This window comes from Mesocricetus auratus, unplaced genomic scaffold, assembly GCF_017639785.1.
Source record: "Mesocricetus auratus isolate SY011 unplaced genomic scaffold, BCM_Maur_2.0 Super-Scaffold_100014, whole genome shotgun sequence".
In the NCBI taxonomy this organism is placed as follows: Eukaryota; Metazoa; Chordata; class Mammalia; order Rodentia; family Cricetidae; genus Mesocricetus; species Mesocricetus auratus.
In genome coordinates, this window is record NW_024429197.1 from 52,156,180 (window position 1) to 52,170,861 (window position 14,682).

Sequence of the window (14,682 nt, forward strand, 5' to 3'; positions counted from 1 at the left end):
GGTGATCAGGACACAGAGATAATTAAGTGGCTTCACAAACATAAGTGGTGTCACAAAACTTTGGCTCAATATTAATTCTGAAAGAACCTATTGCCAGAACAGACCTCAGGCTACCTTGTATCCAGGGCCACACGGCTTTGCAGTAGTAGGGGTGAATTTATCCTGATTTCCCCACTTTCTCTGTGATACTTTTATCAGGCATCTCAAACTACATATGAGACAGGAGCTAGATTGAAGTCTGTATTCCCATTGAGCAGAAAAGTTTGGCTGTCTCTAATGTTCTCTCCAACTGTGCATCAGAAGGAAAGGGTTATAACTGGTGATCTGACTTATTCCATATGAATCCACAAAATAGGAACATATTCACTCCAAGTTTTCAGATTCTTCTCACTTTGGTAAATGCTTTATTCCCCAGTTGCAGAGGGGAGTCATAGAGAGGTGAGGGTTGAATAAGAAGTCAACAAGTATGAAATTGCCCATCTCTGTAGTGTCTTACATTTAGTTGCAGAGAGCTGGGATTTATACTGCCCTCGGACCAGCCGGCAGGTGGACCCATCTCCGTTGCAGACCCCACAGTTATCCTCCTTGACGGTGCTTCCCAGCTGGTGATCACAGCCAACAATCTAATGAGAAAGAGAAATTCATAATTCAACAAGGTACCTCTCAGTGCAGGGATCTATGGTAAGGCCAATGGCTACCAAATCACACACACACACACACACACACACACACACACACACACACCCCTCATCTCTGAGAAACATTCATTTTAAAGGGAGTTAATAGAGTATGAATCAGGCTAAGGTGAAGACATGTAGCATGGATAAAAATACCTTTATAGTTCAAGTATATAAGTGAGAAGATTATAGAAGACAGAGAATGGGTACTGGGAAGGATGGGGAGAAAGTAGAAATAGATTCTAGACTACTGATATTCTACAACCTTAGTGCAAAAGTAATTATCAGTGTCAATAATGATGTCTCTCTCAGATTACAAAATGCATAGATGTAAAGCAACTACAGCTGTAAACATTGTCAATAATCTCCAAGTGCTGAATTTTGCTTAAAATACAAACTGCATAAGCGTTTTGCACATTAGGTTCATTATTGTATTTTAAGAAATGGGAAGAGTACTTCATCTGTAGGTTAACATTTCTTTAATGCTGTGATACGAGTTTTTTCAGTAATATTTCTAGTAACATTAACACAGGTGTGTGCGTGTGTGTGTGTGTGTGTTTGTGTACAGAAGGAATGGTTCTGCGTGGCTCTTTCCTGTATAAAGCAAAAACAGACATCTCATTAATTTTCAAAATGATCATGTAAGATACCTCCATTGAAGTTAGGAGTTTTGCCTATGGATACTTGGCTAATAAGCAGACAGACGTGTTCTAAGCTATTCATAGTTGGAGCACATCAGGCTTTAATGAAACCATACCTTTATCAGCTAGGCAGGCAAGCTTCTTTGTATCTTTGATGTTTTCTTTCCTATGTTTAAGTTAGAGAAACAGGCCAGGTACATACCATTGTGGAATATTAGTTTAAGATGTGTTACATTTGTTTATGCTGCGGAATATTTGTTTAGTGATGCCAAGATATGTTTCATTCTTTTATGTTGCATTTGTTTAACTCTGTAAAACTGTGTTAGTCTGCCTGACTAAACACCTTATTGGTCTGACTGGACAATAGCTAGGCAGGAGAGAGAAATAGGCAGGGCTGGTGGGCAGAGAATATAAATAGGAGGAGAAATCTAGAGAGAGAAGAGGAGCAAGGAGTGAGAAAAGGAGAAGAAGGAGAAGGGGAAGGAGAAGGAGAGGAGGATGCTAGAGATCAGTCACACAGACAGCCATGGAGTAAGTAGACAAGAAAGAGATAGGGAATAAAAAAGGTGAAAAGTCCAGAGGCAAAACATAGTTAAAGATAAATGGGATAATTTAAGTTAGAAACAAGTCAATCTAAGGCCTGGCATTCACCAATAAGAATAAGTCTCTTTGTATCTATTTGGGAGCTGGGTGGTGAGCTTCCAAAGATAAAAAGAAAAGAAAAGAAAAACACAGCTACACCATATGATACCAGGTTGTATATCCTGGAATCCCATACTGAGCTAATGCCAAAGCCTTATCATGCTACCAAATTATTTCAATTGTTGTTTTTGATGAAATAAAGAAGAAATGGAGTGATATTTCAAGAGGCTCATGGTTAGTTATTAGGACTTCTTTCATAGGTTTCTGTGGAGCCGTAGTAGAGTTATTTTCAAAATTCTTATCTGAATGTGGGCTTCCACATGAATGGAACATGTGTTTATTCACGCTTGCATTTTGAAGACAGTGTAAAAGGGAAGTTGCTGAAGTACCTACTTCAAGAATCTCATTTAACAATTTAAATAACATTTTTTGAGGATCTACTAAGAGTCAGACACTCTGTGAGGAGCAGAGTTCTGGGATCCAGTTAAGCACATATGGGCCCACCTGCAGTAGACTTCCAGTGTTGTTGGGAGGAAGATAATAGCCAAATCATCATAAAAGTAAGCGGATAATCATGAGACTACTACAAATACAGACACACAGCATCCTGAGAGCATAAAACACAGTGGCTTTGATGAGAGAAACAGAGAAGAACTGACAGAGGAAGAGTCTTCTCAGCTTAGAGAGGGCTGGAGAGCTGGAGTAAACACTGCATGGGTACATGTATCTGTGGTATTTACACCACATCCTTTCTATTTAGAACACATCCTTTAAAAGTGCAATATTCAACACTGACTGTGTAGAAATAGGAAAATCCCAGAGGCAGGAGAAAATGCTCACAAAACTAGGTTCTTTAGTGCAACAGACTCCCTTGAAAATGCATGGCACTCAAGGATCAGAGTCTCTCTGGGTGCTTCGCTGCTCAGGACTGGAGAAAGACAGGTTTGAGATGACAAGCTCCCCAGAATCACAAGATCCTTGTAGAAGGACAAGGTGGGCATGAGAATTTGTGTTCTTAGGCATCTCAAACTAACTGGATCTACACCTTAATTTTCTAGAACTTGCAGGTTTCTCAAAAGGTTTATGTTTCTCTGGGAAATTTTTAATGGACACTGATGTCTCTAATGGTACCAGAGAAGATAATTATAAAAAGTCCTTACGTGATTCTAAAGATGTCTTTGCAGCTCCGAAACCATGCTAGGAAAGTAACAATTTAGCTTTCTTAGATCCAAAGTAACTGTTATAGTAGGAATGGCTAAATAGGAGGTGACATACTATATGAGTAATTTGGTCAAAGCCCCACTTAGTGCTCTCAGGGTGGGTCTGTGGAACCCGGATATGAAGCAAGTGAGTTCTAACAGGGCATTGCTTAATTTCAATGCTTAAGACACAAATATCTCCCTAACACATTGATTTTTTACTTTTCCTCTATATCAATTCCCTTATTAAGATTCCAAAGTATTCTAATTCAATTATTTTCACAATGTGAAATACTTTAGCATCAGATAAAATATTCTTATTTTGGTCCAAGTAGGAAATGTGATTGACTAATAGATTAATTAGAATTTAGACTGTTACTTTTCAATCTATTGTTAACAATAAAGAAAGTAACTAGAAATGTAGAAATGCGCTGAATTGGTTAGCATAATGCCAGAACTTTGTTCCTTTAAGCATTTTGCACTTTATGTATTGAACCCTGTACTTGGAGGATTTTTATTGATCTCCCAAACTCTAAATGAAGTATCCTTGGTGCAAAGAAAGACTTTTCCAGATTCTAGCTCCATGTTTTCTTGGTCTTTTCTTTATAGATAATAGAGACTATGGATTATTAACTATTATAGATGGTTTCATGTTTCCCCTGTAATACAGCTCTAATTATATTGGATAGTAATATTTTGAATTAAAAGAAGGCATTTCTCCTTGGCCATACATCCAAATTGTAATTATTAAATTATAAATGGAAATGCAATGTGTCCTTGGGAGACTAGTTAAAGAATCCGATGTAGCTGGGTAAGGTCCCCTACCACCCTTCACCTGCCTTCCTTCTTGTTGGCCCCTGTAACCAGCATGAAAAATGAAACAACCTTGAGGAGGACAGACCAATGCTAGGGATGGAACAGCGCCTAGCCTAGCTTCTGTACCATACTGGGACTTGTTATTCTTAGCTTCTTTTTTTCTGAGAGAACATATCTTTATTAGTTTAAACCACTATTATTTTTAGAATTTATTTTATACACACCCACTCAAATGGTTACAGAACTTCTATGGAACTTGAACAATGAGCATATTTACCTAATATCACACTGTGGCTAATTTGAGATGTGTTTTTTTTTATTCTAGAGAATAAACTTCCCAGGCACCATATAAATAAAAAGCTCAGTGTCAGGTATGGGCTGCCTATTTGTGAGTTGTTCATCAGTGGGGTCTTTAATCATTAGAGCCTATTGTCATTATTCTTGCCTATCCCATGGAAAGTAATGTTAAGATTCTGTTGCTGAAGACACCACATACCTGAGTTATAAAACATTGACAAATTAAATTGGTTTAGACCTGGAAGTTTCATGCCCACTGCCTAGATTTCATAGTGCTAGAAGATCCTATATATACTACTGGGAGAGAAAAGTCTCATGTAGTCTTACCCATGTGTGAACACTGAAAGCTACAATAGTGACAAGTCTGTCAAGAAATGCTTACTAGTATAATAGTGGCATAGATGTTATGAGAGTAATCGGCCATTTTATGATTGTATTTAGAGCCTACTCTTCAAGGTAAAATTCATTCTCGGCATTATTAACCAAGCCAAACCCCTTGACTGGCTCACTCATAGGCTTTGGGAGAGAACCTAATACTTTTATTCTGATAAATCAAATACTATTGTGTGTCTTTGTATTTCTGCTGCTTAGCATGCTATCTGAGATTTGAGGTGCATAGTGAGTGTCACAGAAGCAATGAAACACAGTATTCCAATTATAATGACTGCTCTGTAATTTCAGTTCATGTTACAGATGGGCAAACTTAGTTTTCCCCTCTATTCCAGAGTGGAAATCATTGATCACAATCATTGCTCTCTCTTTCTCTCCCTGCTTCCTTCCCTGCCTCCTTCCCTTGATCCCTCCCTCTTCCCCTCATATGCACACACACAAAGTGTGTATCTGCGTGCACAGGGAAAAAGGTCATACCACCAATAATGTGGGTCACATTAAAACCTCTGTCCTGGCATATGAGCAGTAATTACTGTAAAGGGCTAGAGTTTTTAAGAGACTATTTCCCAAGTGCACCTACACTCATTATTAGTAAAATGCCACAGAAGGATATGTTCAGGTCACCGAGTTTCCAGATCCACCCATTCTGGACAAGTCACTAAAGTGAGATAATGAACACTTATTATTTTGGCAGCTGCCAGAAATCTTCTGGATAGGGATGGAAATCTAGCTAAATATTTTGGCCTTATGCAGCTTCTTCATGTTCTGGTACTAAACATCAGATGAAACAGAGGTCTAACCTCATCCCCATCCAAAATGATTCTACAGTGTAGTGAAATTCACCAAATGTTTATCTCAAGTGTTACAAAGTATAAGACATTCTCAAAACAATGCATAGACAAGCAAAATAGCATCAATGATAATCTTTTGGATGTTTTTAAGCAACTAATAGGCCACCATGTTTGACTTTTACACTTTAAATGGATGATGTTTTGTATTCTCTCTTACATACACATTCATGCATGCAGATAGACATCCCCTTTCTTTATTTGTGAGTAGAAAATATGGACATAATACTACCAATGCTCCTTCATTTCTTGGGACTTGCTAAAGGCAGTAGGGAAGGGGCTCCTTCAACAGACTACCACAGTCAGCTGTCCAGTTGCCTTACTGACTTTCAACACTTTTTGCAGATTCCAGGCAGCAGACCTTCAGTGCTTGTGGAAAGGGCTTTCTCCCTTCACTTTGCACAGCTGATAGCAAGTGACTAGACAGAACAGAGGATTGGAATTCTCTAGCTGTTGTACTGCATAAAAACATCTTGACTGGAAGTCACAGAAGAAAACAAATTTAACAAAGCAGTCATTTTTATAATATAAATAAATGTAATTCCTAAGCAGATGCTATGCCCTAGATGAATATTCTTAGATGGGTTCATGCTGGCCCTGTTTCAAATAGTTTCCCATAAAGACCTCAACTGCAAGCATTAAATACTGAGCCAATGATGTCAAGCTTTTCTTGATCCAACCCATGAGGTAAGATACTGTTAAATCCCTCTATTTTCAGCAGTGAGAAAGACAAATATGGAAAACTAAACTGCAAATCTGATCAGAGTGCTTCTGAATTATATAATCCAGACAAAATTATATGGGACACAGCATGTTCTTGCAGATACTACACCTCATTTCCTAATTACATTTAAAAGTAGGGGAGGTATAAGATGTCCAGTCATGTTCTTCAAGAGTAAGATCTTTACAATGAGATGTATACTACATATTTCTGATGTAATACAATGAGGAACTTTAAATGAGTAAATTAAACCAAAAGAAAAACCAAGGTTAGGAAGAAAAAACCCAGACATGAGGAAGTTATGTACAGTGCATAACACGAACTTGAGTAGATTTGCTATATGGTAAGTGGGAGTAAACGCTGTGTCTGCCTTTTAACTTTTCAGGATAGAAGAAAGAAGAGCAATAGAAAAAACCTATGGGAGCTTTTCAAATTGTATAGGTGATGTGTTCCTTGTAGTAGACATAACTAGTGTCTGTGTAATGAATGGATGAAAAACAGACTCAGGAAACTCTCAAAGGACCCAGATCCCAGATGCATATTTTCCCAAGAACCTCTAATGAAGCATAACAGTTAGAGAATATTGGATACAAGGCCTTTTAAGACACCTAAACAAATCATCTGGTTACAAAGCACCGGGACTGTCTACCCTAATCCCAGGGTGGAAACTGGTCCACTTGGGACTAAGCAAAAGGATGGTGCATGAGCAGCTACTTTTCCTGCCCAGACTCCTTGCAGACATTGCTGAACAACTGCAGCGTCCTTTGCCATTGAGCTTTTATGTGGTTCTAGATGCTTTAGATGCTTTAAGCCAGTATTCTCTAGGAGCCAAATCCAATAGACTATGGTTGTCATACGAGAAGATCAAATCGATTTACCGTTCTAGAGCCAGCAAAATGAACTGGCTGCCTCTCTCTCGGACAGTTCTCCACAAGCATTATTTTCCACAAATATTGCTTCTTTTTATATTTGAATGGTTTAAAGTACAGCTTATAACACTGAGGTTGAGAAGCTAACATCTTCTACATCAAATGGCTGGAAAGTAACAGCTTCAAAATTCTGTCTTATAGAAAGCCAGGAACTATGGGCAGGTGTACTGTACATAGCAATGGTAATGGCCAGGTTGAATATTATCATCTGGATCACAATAACCACAGTAACATACACGCATGAATGGATGAATGGATGGTTTCATGTGCAATTTGTGACTTAGAAGCACATGTGGGAAACTAATGAGGTGTCATCCCCAATCTAAGCCTGTGGTCCACACCTCCTTACTCTCCACCTCGCCCAACAGCAGCAACAATAACATCTCCATGTCTAACAGTTTACTATGGACACCAAATGTTCTTCCTTTATTTTTAGGGGGGGGATTTTTTATTCTTTTTTAATTTAAATTAGAAACAAGCTTGCTTCACATGTCAATCCCAGCTCCCTCTCCCTCCTCTCCTCCCCCACTCCCCCTCACCAGACCCCCCAGCTCCCCTTCCAATCCCCACTCTGTTCCCCAGGGAGAGTGAGGCCCTCCATGGGGGATTTCCAGAGTCTGTCATTTCATTCAGGGCAGGGCCTAGGCCCTCCCCCAAGAGTCCAGGCTGAGAGAGCATTCCCTCATTGTGGGATGGGCACCCAAAGTTCATTTGTGTGCCAGGGATAAATACTGATCTACTACCCAGGCCCCATAGATTGCCTAAGCCTCCTCACTGACACCCATTGGGGGGGTTTAATTAAAGTTTCCAGAATGAGAAAACAGGACTTCCCATAATTCACAATGGCATCCACAGAGGCCTGTGAGCTAGGTTTACTATTTTCAAAACTCTAAGATAAATATATTTATCTGCAATAAAAACATATAAGGTAACCAAAACACCAACTACCTCAATTACACAAATAAGATGAAGGCTGATCTTTGCTGTATGTATTTCTTAATTGCAAACTCTGGTCTTTAAGTCATAAAATTGAAAAACAAATTATTACTTAGTACATGTAATGTTTTGAGTTGATGGAAACTTCCAAAACACAGGGTCTTCATAGGAAAAACAATAATACAGGACATATTTGTATTGAAACAACTAATATAGTACTTTATTTGTTGTGAAAATACCCTTGTGAGGAGTAACACATGAAGCTGTTGACTAAACCCAACCTAAAGCAAATCAAATGAATCTAAGCATTACGATGGCTGTTATGGTGATATGGAGAAATAAGATAGACAAGGCATGTTCCCTGCCAAGGGAGAACAGAATGAATCTGACTACCTTCCAGAAACAGGTAAGAGCAGAAAGATAGTAAGATCATGAAGCCTGAAGGTTAAAAGAGCAAAGACAAAAAGAAAGACAGAGATAAAATAGTCCCTAGACTTAGGTAATTATGTTTTCTCAATTCCTTTAATAATCATGAAGACTAAATAAATTATATCCATATTAAAACAAATTCTGAGATCCTTCTGAAAGGTTAAAAAGTACTTGCCCAAGATGACATTCCTAGGGCATGGGTATTGTTAGAGGTAGTGTTCAGGGAGAGCAACATTAAATATCACTAGGGGTGGTCCCTCCAGACTATGACATATTGTGTCTTGGAGATTAGAATCACAAGAGACAGTAGGAAGGAGGATTCTCATGGCCCTGTCAGGCACACCTTGTTGTCTAAAGCAACACTGTAGCTCTGAGATAGCCAGGATCCAGTAGATAGCCACACACACTAGCAGGAGATGCTGATAGGTGGTTGGCCCAGTTGAGGTAAGGTGCAGGTCTCCCACATTCTATCACATCACTGGATAATAGAAATTTGTGTGAAAATATTAACTCCTTTTACTGAAGTCCAAGTATTTCCAGAAGAATCCTCCCTATAAGTGGTACCTTTTCCTCTGAAGCTTGCCACCCAATTATAAGACCAATTATCTTCCCGTACCTTCACCCAACATCCTTACAAGGACTCACAAGATCCTTGTTCATCCAGCTGAGCTTCCTTCCCGACTCTATCTTGCTCTAACTCACTTTCCTGGTAGTTTTTCAGATGAACAAAAATATGTTCTTCTCTTAGGACAACCCCAGTTGTTGGCTCTGACTGGAATGCTCTTCTCCAGGTGTGTGTGTGTGTGTGTGTGTGTGTGTGTGTGTGTACATTTTAAAATTTTTATTTTCTTGTTTTTATATTCTAAGCAAAGCTTCCTCTCCCTCCTCTCTTCCCAGCCCCTGAAACCTCCCCTATCTGTGCCCCCCTCCTCCATTATTTCTCTTCAGATACAGGTTGGCATCCCAAGGATATTAGCCAGCCATGGTATATCAAGCTGTAGTGAGACTAGGCATCCCCTCCTCCACCAAGGTTAGATGAGGAAATCTGACAGGAGGAATGGGTCCCAAAAGCAGGCAACAGGGTAAGAGACATCCAGTTTCTACTCCATTCATTCTAAAGAAAAGAGAGAAAGCAAGGAGCTGGGAAGAAGAGAGGGGGAGAAGAGGAAGAGAGAGTAGGTCATAGGGGAACAGGAAGGCTGAGTGGGGGGTAGAATAGGGGGAAGAGGGAATCATATGTTAGAAGACAGATCAGGCACCAGTGTGACCTCTAGTGATCTAAAGGGATGACACCGATTGGCAAGCTAAGCAATAGTGGAGAGACCACCTCAAATGCCTATCCCTGATAATGAACTTGATGTCTATAACCATCCTGGAACCTTCATCCAGTGACTGATGGCAGCAGAGGCATACACCCACAGTTAAACACTGAACTGAACCCAAGGAACCCAGCGAAAGAGAGAGAGGAGCGATGAGCAAATTGGCAAAGGATGGGCTGGCAAAACCAGCAGAGACAGCTGATCTGAACAGGGAAGAGCTCTTGGACCCCAGATCGACAGCTGGGAGGCCAGCATGGGACTGATCCAGACCCCTGAATGTGAGTGTCAGTGAGAAGGCCTGGGTAACCTATGTGGCCCTGAGCAGTGGACCAGTGTTTATCCCTGAAATACAAACAAACATCGTGTGTCCATAACACAAAGAGGGATGCTCTCTCAGCCTAGACTCTTAGGGGAGTGCCTGGACCCTACCCTGAGTGAAATGACAGACTCTAGATATCTCCTATGTGGAAGGAATTGGCAATAGGGTTGGAGGCTCGGGGAGTGGTGGGGGAGTAAGGGAGGAGGGGAGGGAGAGGGAACTGGAATTGACATGTAAAACAAGCTATTTAAAATAAAAAAAAGAAGCCTCTCCTAACATGCCACTGTAATAGGAAGTTCATCCTCTACTTTTCACTTTGCTTCCCTGTCTCTGGCCCATTACTGTCTATTCTAGAATGAACTAGGGTTAGAGTGCACATTTCTCCCAAGTGCAGGTCCCTAACCCTAACCCTTTCCCTAGGCATAGTCTCTGGGCTTTGTGCCATTGCAATCCCAGGAATTTGCATCTGGAGATTCATCCTGCAGTTGTTCTTTTGAGACTTGATTCTTGACTCTTTTATGGACTTCAGCATGGGTAACCCTTCACTGGATTCCTGCATTCCCTATGTGGGCTCTCCTCTTTGGTTGTCTGGCCACAGTCTTTCTGCCTCCAGTCCATCTGCTCCCACCTCCTGGGAGGAAAGGGACTAGACAATCTCTGTGTTTCAATTGTAGAGGACAGCCTTGTTTTACAGGAATGAGATATTTTCTGGTTGCGGGCTTTGTGTGTGTGTGTGTGTGTGTGTGTGTGTGTGTGTGTGTGTGTGTGATAATCCTGTTCTCTGTATAATAAAATCCTCAATAGCATGTTCACTGTACATTCTAGAGAGAACACGGGTCATCCACACTGGTTCTATGATTCTGACCTCATGGGTTTCATGTGTATCTATCTGTATGTGTGTCTGCACCGGTATGTGTTTGCAGATGGAGGTTTGAGGCTGGTGTTGTGTGTCTTCCTTAATCTTTCTTGACCTTATTTTACTTTTTTCTTTTGAGGCAGGGTGTCTCACTAATCCTGGAGCTCACTAACTGACTAGCCCGCAAGCCCTAGCCATCTTTTCTCTGCACCATGTCTAGCTTCTTACATTGTGCCTGGGAATTGAACTGAGGCTGTCTGTGATGTAAGCATTTTTTGACTAAACTGAACTATAACTTTAGTCTCCAAGTTCTTATCTTTTTATGTTACAAAGCAAATGAAGAAAAGCTAGACACCAAGGCTAGCATTATGAGACACCAAGAAGAGTAATCTCTCTTTCAGGTTGCAAGTATTTTAAAGAACTTATCCTGCTCTGCCTTTCGTGGGGTCAGGGAATCTTAGCTATTGGATGGTTGGCCAAATACTCTGAAAGGGAAAAAGACAAGGAGTTCTGATTTCCAGCCTGCATTCAAATACTCAGGTGCTCCCTATCTGATTTATATTTCTCCTTCCTTGTTTATCCCAGGGTTTGGGCCACATTCTTGTGTAAATTTATTGCTAAACACATCTGGATTTTTTCCTTTTGTGTATTGTTTTTAGTAAAATTTGTTTATCTAGTAGTCTCCAAGAGAGAGCATAAGAATTATTGTAGTGTAGACATTGGTGTTTGCAGACACTAGAACTCATTCTCTGCAGATGGTCAGGGGCCTTTCTTTAACAGGCTGTCTTCTCTCTCCCCTGCTTCCAAAATTAGGGTGTCTGGAGAATGCGAAACAAAATTATACAAAGACCCAACCTCTGGCCTTGCTTCTGTCTCTCAGACTGTGAAGTACCCATGAGAGAAAGTGTTGAATTTGGCCCCACTTCACATGGCATTAACTGTAATTCTTTGTGAATTGTGGTGACATCATGGTATACTTTGACATCACTGCTCAGACGCCCTTCTGCTGCTGGGCACACAGTGCATAGTTTTGTTCAAACACAGGAGTTCTTTGTTGAGAAGAAAGGATAGCAGCTGGTCTTCTGTCCGGGTAAAATGTGGATCTTTGTAGAATGTGCCTGTTCAATAAGCTACCACAAAGCAGCCACTCTGCTGTCAGGGGTAGCACTCGCTTGGACATGTAGCTCTGGATAATTTTGTTGACATTTTGATCTAAAGAGTTCAAAATTCCAGATCTGGTTCATAATTCAACAAAAATTTTGACACAATAAAAATCTCTTTAAACATCTGTAATTATGTGAAGTTAGACAAGTGTGCTGGTTGTCTTTTTGTGTCAAGGCTAGAGAGGACACAAAGGAAAGTAAGGAGATGCAATGCTAACCTTAGTGTCCCACTGTCTCAGATTCCTAGGAAAGGAGGTTTCCTGCTTCTCCTTCACTCTCAAGTCTACACTTGCTCCCCTCCCCAGGCATTACTTTCTGTCAGCTTGAAGCTTCTTGGACAAAGTTATGTGTATTCCTCTTCAACATCTGTCAAACCCATCCTCAACTGATAGATTTAAGTGAGTTCAACTCCAGACCCCTGATCTCCCTATGACCATTTCTATCTATACATATTGAAACTCTTCCAGGTAAAGCCTGAAGCAAACAGGTCAAAAGCAGAGTTTTTGACCATCTGTAGAATAACTTCAAATCTCTGTCCACATTCCTCAAATCATAGACAAGATAGCAACTTTTTTTAAAGATCATCTTGAGAAGCCAATAGTTGTTAATGTTAGTTTTCCCAAAGGAATAAGTCATACTATAAAGTATTTGAGTAGGATAGTAAAGTTATTTTTGTTAAATAAAGATCAGGCTTTTACTCTGACCCCCAAGAAACAGTGCCATGTTGTGAACGTCAGTTATACCATGAGCCTTCCAGTCCTTGCTCTAGAAATACTATGTTTATTACTAACAAGGCTATAATACTGTGTCACAGCATACTATCAATATATTCATTTCATTGTCTACTCCTTGGCTGGGTCATTATTACTTTTACCAAAGATCTACATATTATTTAATCCTAAAAATCTCTGTGTTCTACTATAAAAGAGGCAGGATGACTTATGGGGTAACACATGACTCAACTTGGATATTCTGACTTAATACTGTTTGTTTGAATATGTCATGCTATGTATATGAAATTAAATTGCTCATGAGTTATAAAAAGAAAATGATCATCTATTTTATGAACCTGGAAGCATTTGATATAGCTTATGTAAAGATTCAGGACATTGCATAGAATAAAAATTTCAATTATATATTTCAAAATTTCTGAGATGATTCTGTTTTCAAATCTCATAGTCCTCATAACTGTCAAACCATATATGTTAATTATGTTGAGGGGGTTGTAGTCATTGTGTTCCTTAGTAATCTATGTCTTGCAGATTAATCTCACAGCTCTAGACACATGGTCAATTTGGCAAAGGCTCATAGCATTTTAGCTCCTCCAGATTTGATCACAGCAGATGTGAAATAAGACTACAGTGCTGCTCTATAGAGGAAACAGGCTCTGCTCTAGTATTAGAATGGGTGGAATCCCATAGAAAATGGCTTTTACACTGCACCCGTACACACTACATCCCAGTAAACTAGCCAAGTGAAAGCCAGCACCAAGACAGGTTGGGTCATAGAGAAATTATTTGTAAGAAGTTCAATGGAGTCTGTTAGAAAGTAAAGTTTAAAAATTCCCAGCAGTGCTGTGGAGTAGCAAATTATCTCTTCCAAAAACCATTCAAGTGATAGAGGAATGCTTAGAACTCTGGAAGGTCTTAACTTTCCAACCCTAGACCAACTATCCAGTGTTAATTCAGGAACCACTTTTAAATATATCCATGTGAGCAATAATTACCAAGTCTCATTCTTAGTATAAAACAGAGCTGTCTCAGATACGTTCTTTTTAGCCTTAAGATCCTAGGAAAGTCAAGTTCTAAGGGCTGTGGCAAGAACTCTGCTTTTCTCTTCCAGAATCTATTTGTATTGAGTGTATTGATATGGTAGCTGGAGGTACTGACAGAGAACAGACAACCAACAGTTCAGTTGTGTTTGGGAATATCCAACATGAATGCACTTAGTGGGAAAGAGCCACTGAAACCAACATGTTAGGAATGAGTTAAAAGTTATTTTGCTTTTTTTTATAAAGGAAAGTAACATTCCTGAAGCTGTGAATTTGATTTGTTTATTAATCAAAATTAACAATAAATCAATAAACATGAGTCACAAATGACATAAAAGAAAAATAAACTGACTGAATTTTAGTGGGTGCCAAAATTCCTGGAACAGATGAGTGATTAACTATTGGGAGCAGTGACTAGACAAGCTAGGCAGTGACAATGTGGCCACCCTTTTACAGTCCAAGCTTGTGGGGTATGGAAAATCAACTTCATTTTGCTGAATCACTGCGCTGTCATGACAATGGCCAATGAGCTGTTTCTTCTTTCATGTTTGACATAATAAGTTCAGTCAAAGAAATAACTCTAAGCATTTTCTTTCCCATTCAGAAAGATTAAGAAAATACCAGTGAGCACCCACATCCCTACAGAGAAACAAGCCCTTGTTCTATTCTACTGTGTCCCTAGTTTAAATCCAGATGAAATTGTGTTTCAAATCTTAAAATAAAACATTC

At 39.7% G+C, this 14,682-nt stretch overlaps 1 protein-coding gene across 4 annotated transcripts in view; it reads right to left on the reverse strand.

Annotated features, from left to right (window-relative positions):
• Positions 1-14,682, reverse strand: part of Adamtsl1 (ADAMTS like 1) — an 880,796-nt gene that overhangs the window by 244,919 nt on the left and 621,195 nt on the right. For all 4 annotated transcript variants that reach the window (XM_040757202.1, XM_040757201.1, XM_040757200.1 and 1 more), the window contains one exon: positions 497-623. In XM_040757202.1, coding sequence (XP_040613136.1) covers positions 497-623 — 127 coding nt within the window. The remainder of the gene's footprint in view (positions 1-496; positions 624-14,682) is intronic.